Source organism: Pteropus vampyrus, unplaced genomic scaffold, assembly GCF_000151845.1.
Source record: "Pteropus vampyrus isolate Shadow unplaced genomic scaffold, Pvam_2.0 Scaffold3, whole genome shotgun sequence".
Lineage (NCBI taxonomy): Eukaryota > Metazoa > Chordata > Mammalia > Chiroptera > Pteropodidae > Pteropus > Pteropus vampyrus.
Window position 1 is genome coordinate 3,131,977 of NW_011888784.1, and position 19,300 is coordinate 3,151,276.

General features: G+C 38.0%; 1 protein-coding gene across 6 annotated transcripts in view; it reads left to right on the forward strand.

Moving 5' to 3' along the window:
* CFAP53 (cilia and flagella associated protein 53) overlaps window positions 1-19,300 on the forward strand; it is a 40,181-nt gene that overhangs the window by 15,679 nt on the left and 5,202 nt on the right. For 3 of the 6 annotated variants that reach the window (XM_011360613.2, XM_023531200.1, XM_023531201.1), the window contains exons 6-8: window positions 2,171-2,387; window positions 4,188-4,290; window positions 8,112-11,699. In XM_011360613.2, coding sequence (XP_011358915.1) covers window positions 2,171-2,387; window positions 4,188-4,290; window positions 8,112-8,340 — 549 coding nt within the window. In that variant the 3' untranslated portion in view covers window positions 8,341-11,699. The other 3 variants (XR_002780617.1, XR_002780614.1, XR_002780619.1) reach the window with 3 other exon arrangements.

Consider the following 19,300-nt stretch of genomic DNA (forward strand, 5'->3'; position numbering starts at 1 on the left):
GCTTTCTGAACCCTTTCCTTTTGGATTTTCATGGAGGCTTCATTAGACAGGCATGATTGGTTAAATCATTGGCCATTGGTGACCGATTCAGCCTCCAGCCCTTCTCCCCTCTCAAGAGGTCAAGGGGTAGGACTCCAGGTTCTAACCATCTAAACACATGGTTGGTTCCTCTGACATCAAGCCTCCAACCTTAGGTGCTGTCCAAAAGTCACCCCATTAACATAAGGCACCTTTTTTGTTCTAATCATTTAGGAAATACTAAGGGCTGTAAGAGCTGTGTGCCAGAAAAGGGGGCAAAGACCAAATATATTCATTCATTTCTTACCACAAATTGTTCACAATATCACAAGCATCATGAAATCATGTATTATGTGACCTTTGGCTTCTTTCACTTAGCATAATGTTTTCAAAGCTTTTCTTGTGCTTACTGACCATTTGTATGTCTTCCCTGGAGAAATATGTTTGAAGTCTATTGTATAGACTTCTCTCAGAAGTCTATTGAAGTCATTTGCCCAATTTTTAATTGAGCTATTTATTTTTTCATTATTGAGTTGTAAGAGTTTTTTATATGTTCTATAAGCTCCCCCTTATATAAGTGGTTTGTAAATATTTTTTTCTCATTCCATGGGTTGACTTTTCTCTTTCTTGATGGTGACCCTTGAAGTGTAAAAGTTTTAAATTTTGATGAAGTCCAGTTTATCTAAATTTTCTTTTGTTGCTTTTGCTTTTGGTGTCATATCTAAAAAACTGTTCCTACTCCAAGGCCACAAAAATGTGGTCTGTGTTTTCTTCTTAGAGTTTTATAGTTTTAGCTCTTACATTTAGGCTTTTGATCCGTTTTGAGTTAAATTTTGTATATGGTATGAGGTAGAGGTCCGACTTCATTCTTTTGCATGTGGGTATCCAGTTGTCCCTGCACCATTTTTTGAAGAGACTTTTCTTCCCCTATTGAATTGCCATGGCAGCCTGGTCAAAGATCAATTGACAGCGAATGTGAGGGTTTATTTCTGGACTCTCAGTTCTATTCCATAAGTCTATATTTCCATTCTGGTGCAGTGTCAAAGATCTATATATCTTGATCATTGAAGCTTTCAGTAAGTTTGAAATCAGGAAATGTGAATCCTCCAACTTTGTTCTTTTTAAAATTGTTTTGACTATTCTGGCTCCCTTGCATTTCTGTATGAAGCCAATTGGGATTCTGAAGGGATTATTTTGAGTTCTGTAGACTAATTTGGGGACAATTGCCATTTTTACTATGTACATGATCCATGAACGTAGGATATCTTCCCACTTATTTAGATCTTCTTTAATTTATTCCAATGATGTTTCTTAGTTTTCAGAGTTTAAGTTTTGCCCTTCTCTTGTTAAATAACTTAAGTAACTTTGAGACTATGTATACAAGCCATTCTGAGGCTACACCCACAGACCTTGCTGGTCCTACTGCAGATCTATAATGTTCTCAAGAGAGATCAGAGATTGGATGAAACAACATAAATATAATACCATGAAAGATGGAGAAGCCAACTAAAAACGTTTTATTATAAAGCTCGGTTCACAGCCTTAGTTGCACATTAAAATCACCTGGGGGACTTAAAAGCTATTCCTTAAATAGGAATCTCTGGAGGTGAGACTCAGCCCTTAGTGCCTTTTAAAGCTCCCCAGGTGATTCCTAAGTGTAGCTAAGACTGAGAATTACTATTATAAAGGATCAGGTGATGCATCTTCTAGTCAGAGACAGTGCTATAATAATAGCACTTATCAGGTTAAGATTTAATCTACTTAAATGAAATTAAAGCTGTATAATTGCAAATTATTTGGGCATTGCTTTGAGAAACACTTTGGGAAAGTGTTTGAATTAACTTATTCAACAATGTATTTTAAAACATTTCAAACAGGTAACAAAGAACAGTACAGTAAACCCTTATGTGTTCCTCGCCTAGCTTCAACCACCATCAAATAATGGCCATTCTTGTTTCATCTATACTCCCACCCATGTCCCACCACCACCTCTGAATATTTTGAAGTAAACCCTTGACATACTATTTCATCTATAAATGTTTCAGTATGTAATTCTAAAATACCGAGATCGTAATTCTAAAAGATTGTTTTTAAACATCCTCAACATCATTATTACACCTAGTAGTAATGAGGTAATTTTTGTGTTATGTAGGAAGAAATGATAAGAGAACAGAAGATATATCATCAATATTTGGCACAGCGACGCAAGGAAGAAAAAGCTCAGGAGAAAGAATTGGACAGAATAATAGAGGAAGAGAAGGAAAAGAAGTTGGCTGAGAAAGACAAGCAGCTGAAACTCGAAAAAGAGGCAAGGAAACAACTTGTGAATGAGGTCATGTGTACAAGAAAACTTCAAGTTCAAGAAAAGTGTAAGGAAATGAATTATAATTATATTTTAGCTGGGCCTTAATTCAATTTAAGTAGTGACCAAAAATATTATATCAGGTGGGTATTATGTGTGAAATACTATGAGGGATGAGAAAGGATTAAGGCAAGATCCCTGCTTTGCAGAACTTATTTAATTGAATACATGAAGTAAGCATATGAAGAGTTTTATATCCTGAAGACTGAGCAGTCATTGGTTAAAGGAACAGTATGTCTTATAAATAGTCTGTGTGCCTTAGTAATTAGGGACGGTGAGAAGGTAGGGCACAGACACATGTTTCCCCCTCTTCCCTTTTATCTACCCTTCTTCTTTCCGCACGTGTCACCATACCTCCCTACCTGCGTACCTTGGCTTGGGTAGTTTTCTCTGCCTATGATGCGTTTGTTCTTGAGAAATTCTGGACACCCTTCAAGGAAGCGCAGACATCTCATTCCTTGAGAGGTCCCCTGTGTTCCCATGTTAGTAATAAATCTTCTTTCTGGAGCTCTCACTGTGTCTTGCTCACGTCTTAGCATACCATTGTACTCCCTCAGTTTCAAACAGTGCTTGGTTACAAAAGAAAATATTTGTAGAGAGGGTGAACTGCCTCTTCTAGATTTCTACCATGCTATGTCCAGCCCGATGAACCAGTGAGGCAGTAGATGGACGTATTTACTGTTAGGGGACCATTAGACTTCACACTCGTTGTCTTTGCAAGAGAAAGCTCATCTTGGTTCCGTTGATTAATTTTCCACTCCAGGAATTACAACAGTGGTTGGAAATTAGGTCAATTTTAGATGGAGTTTTAGGAAAAATGAGAAGGAAACCTATAAGCTAAAAAGATATCTATATTCATTCTTGATAAATGTTTTAGAATATATTGAGAAAACATAGACGTTTAAGTATTTGAGACCATTTATAGACAAGGAAACAAAATCAACTATAATTCCACCTACTCAGGAATAGCAACTATTCACAACTTGGTGTATTCCTTCCAGTATTTTTACTATATATATAATTTCCCCTCACAAATCAGGATCATGGTGTATATATTGTTTTACATCTGGATTTTTCCATTTATCATAAACATTTTTCCAGGTCATTTTTTTTTCCAATTATAAGATTGTAATGTTGCCTACAAATCCATTATAAAAATGGACCATAATTTATTTTATCTAAACACAACTAATGGACCTTCAGATTGTTTTGAATCTTTTTACTACTACTTTAGCATTGCAGGTTACTATCTCTGTAAATAATTTTTTTGGCTCAAATATGATAGTTTAATATAAATTACTGTAAGTGGATTTTGGGACCCAAAATATGTACTTTTCAGATGTATGTTACCCAGCTGTAGTTATTCTTTTGTGAACTCTGTTTTCTTTGTCATTTTGTCTACTGGATGCTTCAGTCTGTCTTATTTATATAAAAGCTTTTTATATTAAGACTTTTTAAATATTCATTTTTTAATAAATAAAATCTCTCGTTAACATAAATGACAATTGAACCATTTGTCTTCAAGAAGAGAAAGGTGAGAACTGTGCCAGTGGTAATCTGATCTGAAAAAGGCCAATCGTAGATTCTTGAAAAATAAAAAATGATCTGTAGATCACGGCACATGTCAGCCTAAACCCTATTCATTCCTCAGTGGAGGTAACTACTTCTACCTTACTGATCTGTGATCCAGCCCAGCTATTCTAAGCTCTGCCTTTCTAAAAACAATGTGGAACTGATGCCCAGAAAGATGTCAGCAAGTCTTGTCTGAAAAAAGCCACTTAGCAAAAATTACTTTTGTGTTTCTTAGTGCAACGAAAAGCAAAAGAACAGGAAGAACTTGCTATGGAACAAGAATACATAAATGCAGGTCTTAAAGAGCTTAACCGGGAAGAGAATGAGAATTTTGCACGGTATGATTTTGTTTTCTTTATTATTATTTACCACTGAAACAAAAAAAAAAGGAGATATTTAACATGGAGGACAATGTGCCATAATTCCTGCGTTATTGACATTATTTTACAGCAGTACAGTCGTGCACCATATGATATCGTTTTGACCAATGATGGACTGAATAGCCAAAAGTGGTCCCATGAGATTATAATGGAGCTGACAGACTCCTATCGCCTAGTGATGTCTGAGCCACCACGTTGTAGAACAACTCATTGCTCACGTTTGTGGTGGTGCTGGTGTAAATGAACCTACTGATGAAAGTACTGTATACTGTGTTTTTACTGTACCTTTTCTATGTTTAGATATGTTTGGGTACACAAACACTGTTGTGTTACAGTTGCCTACACCAGCGGTCCCCAACCTTTTTGGCACTAGAGACCAGTGCTCCTCTGAGAATCTAATGCCTGATGATCTGAGGTGGAGCCGAGACAGTGATGCCAGTGCTGGGGAGCGGCTGCAAATACAGATGAAACTTCACTTGCAGGCCTGCTACTCACCTCCTGCTGTGCTGTCCGGTTCCTAACAGGCCATGGATGGGTACTGGTTCATGGCCTGGGGCTTGAGGACCCCTGGCCTACAGTATTCAGTACAATAACATGCTGTGCAGGCTTGTAGCCTGGAAACAATAGGCTATAGCGTATAGCCTAGGTGTGTAATAGGCTATACCATCGTCTAGGTTTGTGTAAATGCACTCTGTAATGTTCACACAACAATGAAATCATTTAATGACACATTTCTCACATATCCCCATCATTAAGCAACATATGACTATTACATTCGTCCAAAGAGCTCAAATTTGTAAAATCTCACATAAAAATAAGCACCAATTGTCTTGGTAAAATTCTGTGGCTTTTGTGTACACGTTAGGTATTAAACCGGACAAAGATCTTAAAAAATAATATAAATTAAAAACAAAAAACTTTTAAACAAGAATCAACCCTAAATTCTAATGAAATAACAAGAAGATTTTTCCTCCCATGAGATAAACCTTGAAATACAGTGTAGCCTAGTTAAATTAGTAGAAATGGCTTATGAAGATAGGAGTCCATGCAAATGTCCCCAGGAGGATTTTTGCATCAGGCTGGGAAACTGAAATGCTCTGGGTGCTTTGGGAAATACCACTTCCCTCCTCTGCGGGGGTCTCTCCAATCACCACAGCCAGGCTCAGGTGGAGGAAGCAGGCAGACATCTTGCAGCCTTTCTCAGACCATAATAGTCTCTTCCAGCTGCTGGCCATGACACTCAATTCAGATGACCAGTGTGGTAAAGGAGGAGGACCTGTCTCCTCTAATTGCTGGTCACCCTTCCTGTCCCTGGGTCTTGCCCTCTGACTTACCCATACTTGATGCATAAAAATGAGCTCTTTTCTTTCTAGAAAGAGTATGGTTTATGTACCTGAGCCTGTTGCCACTTTGGGGCAGCTACCCTACTGACTTCCTGCTACTGTTTCTGCTCTGGAGGTTTTTCCTTCTCATTTTTGTAAAGTCTGTTGTTAGAAATATGAAGGGGACTTAATGAATAGCAACTGTCTTCCCTGCCCCACTTGTGAATCAAGTGAAAGATTAGAAAAAAAAGATATTACAGTTACCTATTAGTGTATAATAAAACACCCCAAAATTTGTGGTTTAAAATGAGTTATGATTATTTCTCATGATTCTCTGGTTGATGGGGTTCAGGTGGGTGGTTCTTGCTTAGAGCTGTCATGTGGTTCAAGTCACATGTTGGCTAGGGCTACATTCACCTGAAGGCTCAGCTGAAGTGGACACCTCAGATACTTGCTCATATAGCTGCATGTATGCTGACTGTAGTTGGGGATATCATCTGGTGTTATCACCCAGAACACCTGCATGTGGCTTCGCCATGTGGTTTGGGCTTCTCACAGTGTGGTAGCAGTTGGTTTTGATAGGGAGAGTTCCAACAGTGAGCATTCCAAGAGACAGGAAGAGGAAACTGTGAGGCCAGTTAAGGGCTACCCCTAGAACGTGGCATCACTTTTGTCCTATTCTATTGGTCATAAAATACTCTCTGGGTCCATCCAGATTCAAGGGGATGGAGAAATAATCCCCACCTCTTGGTAAGGGGAGTAGAAGCTCACATTGCAGAAGGGTGGCTGGGAGGGGAGATATTCCTGTGGCCCTCTTTGGAAAATAGAATGTGCCACCGAGGCAATACATGCTGTACTCTTTATTTCTGATAAAAGCTGATATTAAAAATGTAGCTTATAGACTGTAAATGGTGCAACCGCTGTGGAAAACAGTATGACGTTTCCTCAAAAAATTAAAAATAGAACTATCATACTGTTGACTTAAGAACTGTCTAAACCTGTGGAGAATTTATATGAGTTTATTTGAGCCAAAACTGACAATTGCTGGGAAGCAAAATCTCAAATACTCTGGAGAATGACAGTTTCACAGTTTCTTATGGAATAAAAGAAAGAAGGTTAGGAAGATTACATGAGGGTGGAAGAAGCAAGGTGGGGATTGGATTACAGGCTAGTTAAGATTATGTGCTCTCTTGAGGGTGGTTATGGTTTATTTCAAAGATGTGTTAACCTAGGCACACAGAAACAATGGACAGGGTTTGCTTAAGGCAAAGATCAACCATTCATTAAAAAGCTATATGCCTGGGGCGTGACTACCTACCATGACCTGCTCATTTAGGAATTTATGATCAGGTCACCTTGTGGGGTTACTTTCCATAGAACCCCTTTTTCATCCACAGTATGATCCAGCAGTCCCACTCCTGGGTATATTTCCAAAATAATTGAAAGCAGGACCTCTAAGAGATATTTGTATGGCCATGTTCATAGAAGCACTATTCATAGTAGCCAAGAGGTGGAAATAACCCAGATGTCCACTAGAAGATGAATAAATAAACAAAATGTGGCATATGCATACAATTGAATATTATTAAGCCTTAAAAAGGAGGGAATTCTGGCACATACTATAACATGGATGAACCTTGAGGACATTATGCTAAGTGAAATAAGCCAGTCACAAAAAATGCAAATACTGTGTGATTCCATTTATATGAGGTACCTAGAATAGTCAGACTTATAGAGACAGCAAATGGAATGCTGATTACCAGGGACTGGTGGAAGGGGGAACAGGTGAGTTTTTATTGTTTGATGGCTATAGGGTTTCTTTCATATCTGCAAGATGAAAAAGTCCTTGAGATCTGTTTCACAAGGATGTGACTATACTTAACACTACTGAACTGTACACTTAAAAAAAATCGAGATAGTAAATTTTATATTATGTGTTTTTTTGCCACAATAAAAATAATCACACACTATAAATTTTAAAATGTGGCTTATATATTTAAAATATGGCTTATATGTGGAGGAAACTGTCTCGAGGAAACTGAACAGAATGAGGCATACGTAACCCACGCAGTCACCAGCAGTGTGAGACCACTGCAGGCCTCCCCGGCCGGGGCCTGGCCATTTGATAGACGGCAGAGTGGAAAACTGGCAGACCAGCCTGTTCCCAGTTTTTTCAGTCATTGAGGAGTGAGAGGGGATAGAGAGAGGCCAAGGACTCTCTCCACATTGCAGTAAACATTGTGAAATGTTTCTTCCCTAAAATCAATATTCTAAGATTATCTTAATTATTATTGTGTAATAAACATGTTATTTAACTTTTCATCTATTCCCCACTCACCCTGATTTTAATGGGAATTTTAATTTGACTTCACAAATTACATTTTAATTGTAATGCCCTAAATAAATCCAAATGCTCACTTCTTATAATTTTATACTTTGGCATTTCTAATACTTTAGACGCTCCAGTTTAGCCCAGCAGTACAGGAAGCAACTTCAGATGCAAATGTCCTACCAGCAGCAGGCCCGGGAAGCCCAGAAGGAAGAGGAACGCCGAGAGCTGGAGGCAGGGAGAGCAGCAAACAAAATTTGCCAGGACAAGATCCAGGAGGTCCTGCGCGTCCATCCCGTGCCGCCCCGGAACATCCATCCCATGCGGAGGGCGTGCTCTCCTGAGCTTCCACCCTAGTTCTCCAGTGTTTTCATATTTTACTATCATGTGCTTATATGTTTTTCGGAAACCAAAAAAAAAAGGCCTTCCTTCCCCGAAATTGCAAAAAGAAAAAATGGTTTCCTCCCTCAAAATAAACTTGGTCCCTTTTTTAGATTTCATAGGCTTACAAATCTGAATCATCTTCATTTCACACAGTTATTTTCCTGACCTACTCCCTTGCCTCCCTTTCTTACTTATTTATTAAAAACTGTGCTTTCTTTGATCTCTCTATCCATATGCCCATGTCCTCTTGCCTCCTTTCCCTTCTTCCTCATAGGCTTAAATCACAATATTAACAGGGCATTTTTGCAGGTAGAGCTGGGATGATCAACCGCTATAATTAACCCACTTATACATTCATTAAACAAATATTTACTGAGTGCCTCCCATGTGCCAGGCACCATTCTGGATCCTGAGACTTCAGCAAGAACAAAACAAACGTCTTGATTTGACAGAGCAATTGGAGGAAGCCAAGAGATAAGTGTTAAAGAGCTTTTAAAACAGAAAATGGCAGCAGAGCTATTTTATTTTTTTTTGTCTGGTGGTCAGGTGATATTTGAGCAGGTGATATTTGAATGAACCAGCCATGTGGTTATCTGGGAGGAAGACGTCCTGGGTAGAGGAAAGAGCCAGTATAGGGGCATTGGGGGAAAAGTCTGTGTGTGCATCTGAGGCATAGCATTCATAGAGTGAGTGAGGAGAGAGTGGTAGAGGATTAATCAGAAAGGTAGTGGGGGCCGGATGATGTAAGACCTTGGAGCCTTGGTAAAGGCTGGCTTTTACTTGGCATAGGAAGCTGTTAGAGGGTTTTGAACAGAGGAGCAACATGATTGGGGTAAAAGGGTTGCTGTCTGCCATGTTGAGAATAGACTTCAGGGAGACAGGAACAGGGATTCAGTTAAGAGGCGATCACAGTGACCCAAGTGAAGGTGATGATAGTGTGGTAGCCAGCCCCCAGGATGGCCCCAATGATCCCCTCCTGGATTTCTGCCCTTGTGTAGTCCCCTTCCACCCTGAATCATGCCTGCTCTGTGTGAACTATAGAATACTGCAGAAGCGACAGGGTGTAACTGCCAAGTCTAGGTCTTAAAAGACACTGCAGCTTCCACCTTAGTCTCTTGGATTTCTCCCTCTGAGGGAAAGCAGCCAGCCGCCATGTTGTAAGGCGAGGATGCTCAAGAAGCCTTCTGGAGAGGCCCACGTGAGGAGGTACTGAAGTCTCTCACCAAAAGGCAGCACGACTTGCTAGTCATGTGAGTGAGCCATCTTGGAAGAAAACCCTTTAGTTCCCACACCAATTGAGCCTTAAGATGACTGTAGTCCTTTGTTGACATTTTGATTGCCCAGGCCAGCTGTTCCCAAATTCCTGACCCCCAGAAACTGAGAAAGATAACAAATGTTTATTATGATCTTAAGCCACTAAGTTTTGGGGGTATTTTGTTAAATACCCCAATAGGTAACAAATACAGATATCTTGGATCAGGGTAGGATCTGGGGCAATGTGAGAGAGGTCAGATTCTGACTCTATTTTGGAGGTAGAGCCAACTAGATTTGCCAATGGATGGACGTGTTGAATGTAGAGTTAGAAAGTCAAATAGGACCTTCATACTTTTGGTCTGAGTGACAAATGAGTGGACTGCATTTATGGTGGGAAACAGCTGACAGCTCTCCAACTATTAATCTTGAAGTGTTCTCAGCCAAACGAATTCAAAGAAATTAGGAAATTACTTGATACTTCTAGTCAATATTCTTTTGGGATTCTACCCCTGGGTTCTGCTCTGCAAAACATATTTCATATATGAAAGTGTGTTTTGTGGTACACCAGTTTTTGAAGATACTCTGTGAAAGAGAAACTTGGAAAAGTCTACAATCTAGATCCCTTGCTTGGAGAGTCATTAGGCACAGTTGAGATATTTAAAGACTGAGAATCCCTAAGTAATGAAACCCAGCTACCTTTGTTTAACCCATTTCCCATTTGTCCTAAGGATACTCACTGGCAGTGCCTGCAGCTGCAGTGTTTACCCCGAGATAACTCGAGGATTACAGTCCTAACCTTACTCCCAAAGTTTGCTACAAAATATATCTCGCTTTTATTATTACTTTCGCTTCACTCCAGTATATCGATAGTCTCTGGAAACAAATGACATCATTCTACTTACAGCCTTCTGTTCTTAGTAGTGGTATTTCCATTTACAAAATGTAGTAATACTCGATCACTGAAAATGTCAAATCCTGGGAAACATAGCATCCCTATGCTTGATGTTAATTAACATCATGCTTAAACAGTTGTTAGCCGAAGATTCATTTCGTGAATCCAATTTACGTATACATTTCTGTTACATTAGGATTAGAGATAAGTTCATTTAGAAACAAGCCCAAGAATAGTTTTTCTATTTTATTTTCACATTGAAAACCAGTCAGATTTGCTTCAGCCTCAAAGAGCGTGTTTATGTAAAATTAACGTTGGCAACAAGCTGCACTTTTTTTTTTCTGTACAGGAAATGGGTTAATCCTGTTACCCACACTTTTTCCTGAAATCCAATATCTATTAAAATACAATACCTTTTGGGAAGTGCTCATCTTTCTTCTACATGTTCACATTACTCATTACATCATGCCACATGGAACATTCAGAGCTTTCTGCAGGATATTCCTTTCTAAATGAAAGTGTTTTATTTCTAGCCTATGTTTTATGTACAACTTTTAGACCACTTAAATTTATTCTTTTAGACCCACTTTTAATAGCTATATTGAGGTATAATTTCCATGCCATAACATTCACCCATTGCAAGTGATTTTTGATAAAAAAAAAAGTCACTGTTATAAATTACACTGTGAGCTATGTCACCATCATCACAATCCAGTTTTAGAATACATCTGTCAACCCAGAAAGTTCCTGCATGTTTGCAGTCATTCCCTACTCTTTTACCCAGTGCCACGCAACCACTGATCAGCTCACTGTCCTCCATGGTTTTGCCTTTTCTTGAAATTACATGTTAATGGAATTATGTACTGTGTGTAGTCTTTTGTGTTTGCTGCCTTTTGCCTCGCATGGTTTTGAGGTCCGTGTATGATATTGAATGCATTGATAGTTCATTCCTTTTTATTGTTGTTATATTTCATTGTATGGAGATACTGCATTTTATTTATCAATTTACTAATTGAGGGATATGTGGATTTATTTCCAGGCATGGCTACTATGAGCATATGTTTTATTTCTTAAATTGCATTTCCCTAATGACTAATGATGTCGATCATCTTTTCATGGCTTATTAGCCCTTCATATATCTTGTTTTGTGAAGTGTCTATTTAAATATTTCCCCTCCATTTTCTAATTGGGTTGTTTGTTTTCTGATTACTGCATTATAAGAGTTCTTTATATATTCTGTATACAAATTTTTTTTTTTTTTATCAGTTGTACAATGGCAAATATTTTCTCCCAGTCCAAGGCTTGCCTTCGTTTTTCTTAATGGTATCTTTTGAAGAGCAAAAGTTTTAAATTTTGATAAGGTGTATCTTCTTTTTTTTCTTTTATGGATCATGTGTTTAGTGACATATATAAGAAATCTTTGCCTAACCCAAGGTCACAAAAGTATTCCCTTGTTTTCTTCTAGTAGTTTCAGAGTTTTAGCTGTTAGCATGGAATAGTGTGATATATTTTGAGCTTTTCTTTTTTTTTCTTTTGGCACAGCAGGGGATAGTATGAGATAATGGTCTAAGTTCTTTATTATTATTATTATTTCTTTTTATATATGACTAGCCAGCAGATCAGCACAATTTATTGAAAAGACTGTCCAGTGGGCAGCTTCATCTATTTGCTCCATGTGGTTCATCATTCAGGAGTCAGTGGTTCTGCTCCCATTCCCATGCTGGGATTATGACATTAGCATCTTCACCCGGCTTACTTTCTCTCATTTGCTGCCTAAAATGCTGACCCTGTTTTTTTTTTTTTTTTTGAGGTGGGGGAGGTTAGGCCTGGGAATCTTGAGCATTTGTAAAATATGTGCATTTACTGGCTTTAAAAAAAGATAGAAAGAAATCAATATGCTCATATTCCTAACCAACATTATAATTATTTTCACTTCTTTGAATTTCCTCCCAGGGAACTCTCTCAGGGATGTTCTTATGGATAATCATTTTTGCATTGTAAACACTGCCATGTTGCTTAACATATTATATTTACAAAGTATTATGGCTAAGTGTAGTTTACTGAGTTTATGCACTATAATTTATTAAACATTTATTTCAAATTCATCACTATTATAAATTATTCTGTAACAATAATATTTATTTGAATTATTTCTTTAGGATCAATTAATTCCCCGAAGTGGGGTTTCTGGGTCAAAGGGGATGAACATTTTTATACTTCTGCTTTCAAGTGATACATTTGCAAAAGCCGTTTTTAGAGTTGTAGAATTTTGAGGGAAATGTTTTCAGGGCCTATTGGTGTTTTCCCTGAAGGTTTACAATATATTTAAGCAAATTTTCTGCTAGACTCAGAGGTTTTTCTGTTTGTTATTTTGTTTTTTACTCATTCATCCATTCATTCATTCATTCTTACCCTAGTTCTGCAACTCTACCTTATGGATTCTTTCAAGCCTCCTGTGCCCAAAGTTAATCTCTAATTCAAAAGTGGGAGTCTTTGCAAAAAAGAAAAAGACTATCATTTAAGCACTGTGGAAAATCAATGTACGGGTTTATTTCTGGGCATTCTACTCTGATCCATTAATTCATCTGTTTCTTCTTACACCAACACAATGCTGCAGTGATTTCTATAGCCTTTCAGTAAGTTTTGAAATTGGTAGTGTAAGTCATCCAATGTTATCTTTTTTTCGAAATTGTTTTGTCTATTACATCCTTTAAATTTCCATTTCTATAATTGTTAAGATCATCTTGTCAGTTTCTACAAAAATACCTCTTGAGATTTTAAGAGATTGCATTGAATCTATAGATCAATCAGGGGAGAACTGCCTTCTTAACAATGAGCCTTCTAATCCCTGACAAGATCTATCTTCCCATTCACTTTAATGTTGTCTTTAATTTTTCTTAGCAATGTTTTGTAGTTTTCAGTGTGCTGGACTTTTGCTTCTTTTGTTAAATTTATTCCTAAGTATTTCTTTTTGATACTATTGTAAATGGAATTGTTTTCTTAATTTTATTTTTGGATCACTCATTGTAAATGCTTAACAATACAATTGATTTTTGTGTACTGAGCTTGTATCCTGTGGTCTTGCTAAACTTACTTACTTATTAGTTCTAGCACTTTTTTGTTGTTGTTGAGATTCTGTAGGCTGTACTATTTCAGGATTACATCATTTGCAAATAAAGACAGTTTTATTGATTTTGTTCCAATTTGGATACCTTTTATTTCTTTTTCTTGCCTTATTGCATTGGTTAGTGCAATATGAGGTATGAGATTGAGTAGAAGTGGTAAGAACAGAATTCTTAACTTGTTTTCAGTTTTGAGGGAAAATATTCATTCTTTGACCATTAAGTATGATGTTAGCTGTAGGTTTTTCTCAGTTTCCCTTTAGCAGGATTGAGGATGTTTCCTTCTTTCCTTGTTTATTTGGAGTTTGTTTATGAAGGGGTGTTGGACTTTTATCACATGCCTTTCTTGTGTCTATTGAGTTGAACATGTGGTTTTGGTTTTTATTCTATCACTATGGTGTATTGCATTAATTTATTTGCAAGTCCTAAACTAACCTTGCATATGTTGGATAAATGCCATTTGGTCATGGTTTATATTTTTTTATATGTTACTGTATTTTTTTTGTGTGTGTGTGTGTGTGTGTGTGTGTGTGTGTGTGTGTGTGTGTGTGTATAGTCACTGTGTTGATCTTGGAGCTAGGCCTATTGTGATGTCTTTTTCTGGGTTTGATGTCAGAATATTATTGGCCATGTAAAGGTATTTCCTCCCCCTTTATTTTCATAAAGAGTTTGGCAAAGATTGATATTATTCTTTAAATGTTTGATATAATTCCTCAGGGATGCTGCCTGGAATTTCTTTGTAGGAAAATTATGTTTTATTGCTAACTTAATATTTTTACCAACACGTATTTAGATGTTGTATTTCTTCTTGAGTCAGTTTTGGTAATTTGTGTTTTTCTAGGAATTTGTCCACTTCATCTAAGTTATCTAATTTAAACACATAAAGTAGTTCATAAAATTTCCTTATTATTTTAAGTTTTAAAGAGTGCATAGTAATTCCCTCTTTCAGTCTTTTTTTGAAATTTGGGTTATTTTGATACTCTTTGACCAGTAAGTTACTGGAAAGTACAGTCTCTCCATCCAGTGTCTTTCCCTGCTCCTAATTTAGTATAACTGCCTATCAAAGAGTGTAGTACTTGTATGATTAAAGTAATTAAAAAAAAAGTAAAAAATATTTTATTGTTAAATTATGCTATTTATCTTTTTCTTATTTTTATGTAAAGGAAACTAGCTTTTCATCATATGGATGCAAACATTTTTTCTTGTTTTTCTACCCTATTGATGGCAGAGCAGAAAGCTTGAAAGGGCCTAGATTCCTCATATTTTATTATCTAGTAGGGTTGATCTCACCTCTTTGGTCTTTTGAAATTTTTTTTATGGCTATCAACAATTTTTTTTCCAGATTAGTATCAGTGTCATTTGGTTATCCTATTACTATTTTCATTTACATTGCATTTAAGTTCATAGATAGTTCAGGGATGCTGTCATCTTTATAATATTTATTTTTCCTATCTATAAATCACAGTGTGGCTCTATTCATTGCCTACCAACTCTCTATTTTCTCTCTTCTCTCAAATTAACAGGACTTAGTTTTTGTTTTGCTTCATGTGTGTGTACATATCTGTGAATATGTGTGTGTTTGGCTGGGCATGCTGCTGTACAAGTAAAGACTACATTTCTTATACTCCTTTGTAGTTAGTGTTTATCCAGGTGCCTAAATTTTGGCCAGAGATAAGTATGTGGGTCTTCCAGGAAGTCTCCTTCAAAGGGAGGGAAGGGAAATTTTGGAATGGCTGAGCAGGAGCTCTGCAAATCCTCTCCTCAAAAGGCAATGATAAAATGGGAAACATTGTCAAAAACAGCCTTTTCAGGACTCTGGAAATTGACCAAAGGCATATAATAAATTGGGAAGCATTTCTTCAAGAAAATCTGCTTACCCTTGTTTAGAATGGTGGGAGTCTGGCATTTTGTTTCATATACCCCCGACCTGCGTGGAGCAGTAGCTCTACCAGGGCAGGGCAGGTTGTGAGGACCTGTGGCCTCACTACCAGAGAGGACTGACTAGATTGAGAGGAGAATTTGAAAAAATCCAAGCTTAGGGCATTGTCAATAGCGATCTTGGTGGCATTCAGGGAGGGCCAACATCACAGCTAGCCTGAGGTGGTGATACTGGTTAAGACAAGCAACAGATAGACCAGCCCAGAATTTGACAGGAAGAAATGGGGAACATGACAGCCATAATGGTCTTTGATAAGCTTCAATATATTCTTGGTGGTCTGGAAGGATGCATAAGCATAAAGCTCCGTGCACACTCATGAGAGACTGTCACAGGCTCTAGCAGTCTACTGATTCTTGGCCAAATATGAAGTCTTACACATGTGGAAAGTAAAAGCTGGGGCAGATTTGCAAATGTCCTAAACTTTAAACGTGTTCCCCAACCTTCTCATAGCTCCATCAGCAAAAAGGTAGAAGCCTTACCAGCTCAATCACTGACTGGCCACTAAGCTGACTCAGGGCAACCCCTATGAAACCAAGCTTAAAAATAAAAACAGTTATTTAGAAAATGAGCAGAGACATCAGAGTTATTTTGCCAGGTTGTATAAAGGGTCAAATGAAGTCAAGTAATGATTTGTATAAATGATTTGGTTAACTATAAAATTTTATAATATTAGGCATTATTACCTAGCCTACCCACCCAGTGTAGGATTCTCTCCTTAATATCCCTAATTTGTGGCCTCAAAGTTCTTACTTTGAACTCTTCCAGTGATAGGGAGATTCTTTGTATCAGACTGAAATCTATCTCCCTGGGAAGATATTTGCAAAATATTCAACAAACGACTCATTTCTAGAACATACAGCTGTTGCAATCAATAAGAAAAAGATAATCCAGTAGAAAAATGGATGAAAGACTTGTACTCACACTTCACAAAAGAAAATATGAAAATGACCAATAAACAGATAATGAGATGCTCGACATTACTCATCATGGAAATGAAATTAAAACTACCATGCAATAACTACACACTCACCAAATGGGCAAAATGAAAAAAGGCACACAAGTATTCGTGAGACCATAGAGCAACTGGAACTCTCATACACTGATGGTGAGAATATAAATTTAAACAATCACTTTGGGATACTATTAGGTAGTATCTACTAAAGCTAAAAATACATTTACCCAGGGATTCAGAAATTCCACTCTTATTTATCCAACAAAAATGTGTGTGTGTGTGTGTGTGAGCGTGTGTGCAATAAACGACATTATAAAATTGTTTGTAGTGGCATTAGTAATAGTAATAGTAATAGTAATAGTAATAGTCCAAATGCCCATCCAGAGTAGAATGGAAAATACTATACACAGAGAGAATGAACTTTGCTACGTGCAACAGCATGGATAAGCCTCATAGACATGATGGTGAACAAAATAACCTAGACATAGTACAACATGCACTATGAGGACGAACAACTCAAAAGCATCCAAACATGTTTTGTGTCAGAAATCAGGTGATTACCCTTTTGGGGAGAGATATTAGAGGGGTATTTCTGGGTATTAATGTCCTGTTTCTTGATTTAGGTGATGGTTTTTCAGTGTGTTCCCCTTGAGAAAATTCTTCAAGTGTACTTTTAAGATTTGTGCACTTTTCTGAATGTGTTTTGTATTTTCACTGAGTTTTTTTTTTAAATCAGCCTTCCTGAAATGGCTACTGTGGGTCACAGTGCTGGTTTCTGGAGCTTTACAGGTTAAATCTAATATTTGGAGTCTACTATCATGTCTCTCTCCATTTATTCTCCAGGTACATGCCTGTAATTTATCCATCTCGTCTAGACCCATCTTCATCAGCATGCCCTCTAGTGGTCACACGTCATCTTTCCAGGTTTGTGTTGAAATAGGATGCTCCAACTAGATGAAAGCAGTCTAGAAGAGGTTTGCAGAGCAGAATACAGTGGGACCATCACCTCCTTTAATCAGTGCATTATACTTCATTTAATGCAACCTGCAGTTGAGCGTCAACTCTCCAGCCACAACGGAGAAAAATGTAGGCACAATTTATAGCCAGTTTGTCAGAAGTTCAGGTGGCCCAGGATGTAAGTCTGGCCTTTGAAGTAGGGAGCAGTCTTTTGGGACCGAGCCTGTGGGGTCTGCATTAACTCCAGGTAGTCAGTGTCAGAACCAAATTGAATTGTTGAAAGTTGGTGTTTGGAAAATCAGAGAAGTGGTTCTTGGTGTTGGAAGACATCCCAGTTAAGTGGTAGAGCCGATGTTTGAACCCAATGTGATTATAGAGTCTGTGCTGTTAGTCTCCCTGTTTTGCTGCCTCCCACAACAGGTAGGACAGGTAAAATCAATGAATTATAGGCTTTTAGAGTTTAAAAACCCACCACAAATGTTTTACTTAGTTTTCTTTATTTTGCAAATGAAGAAACAGAAGCCTGAAGAAATCTCCCATCTCTTGGTTCAGCACTTTTCCCATCACATAACATCATAATTTTCTTACCCAAATACAATTTGTTATCAAAGCACTCAGTCAACCGATATGTCCTTCAAGGCTTGCTGGTCAGGCAATATATAGCAAGAGGCTGTTTTCACTCCATTTCCATCACTTCGTGGTCTCTGTCCAAACCTTTATGTCTGCTAACATGGCATTTTGGAGCAAATCTATTAAGTACATTTATGCATACATCTTCCATAAATTACAAATGGGCATGATTATTTTTCCTTCTACAAACCATCCTTCTGATATTTTGACTACCTAATATAAACTGGTCAAACAGCCTCTCAGAATATAAATGAGAGTTTCATCTAATAGAGTAGCTTCCTATATAGAGAAGCCCCTGAGATGAGTGAAAGTGTATTTTATCACACCTAATGCAGGTCACAAAAAGATGTGATTCTGTTTATGTCTACTGTGAAGCTGTTGTCTGGACAAAATTGCCTCCAAATGTTAATTCTTTTTTTATAAATATAGTTCTGAGATGTGTGTTTTGGACAGAGCCTGCGAGTCATTAGCTTAGTGCTTCTAAGCATTACGATATGGGACTTTTATTTGAAGTGACTTTATAGACGTGGTTCTGGGAAAACTGACGTAAGGTTCTCGCTCCATGTGCCATTAATCAGCTGTGTGACCTTGGAAAGGACTTTCTGGGGTCCACTTTTCTCATCTAAAAACTGAGGTGCTTCTAGAGCTAGAAGAGACCTGGGAAAGTGTCTAGTCCAAATCCTTCACTTTGTAGATGAAAAAGTCCCTTGGGTCTGTTGCCCATAGGGGGGTACTGCCCGTGGTGGAAGCTGGGGCGTTTATCACTCCACTCTTTTGGGTGCCCCCAGGGACTGACTCCACCCCCACCCGCATCAGGTAAGAAGCTTAGGAGGCTGTGAGATGGCCCTGGGGGCGATACAGCAGAGTGATGGTGGTGCCCTCAGGGGTTTTGACCCGACAGGGCTTTCGAACCATCACTAGAGTCTGGCACGCAGAGAGGGGCAGTGATACAGGCACTGCAAAGCCAGAGAAGTTATGAGGACTTACGATTTGACCTGCACATGGCGAAAACTACATGCCTTTTCTTTTTGCATATTTTCTGTTTGTGTTTTTTCTCCAATTAGATACTGAGTTGCTTAAAGCAAGAACCAAATCTTAGATCACTCAGATAATTCTAAGCTTTCAGCATAAGGCTTTGCCCAGAGCAAGTCCTCAGAAAATATTTCATTTGTTATGGGCGGGGGGGC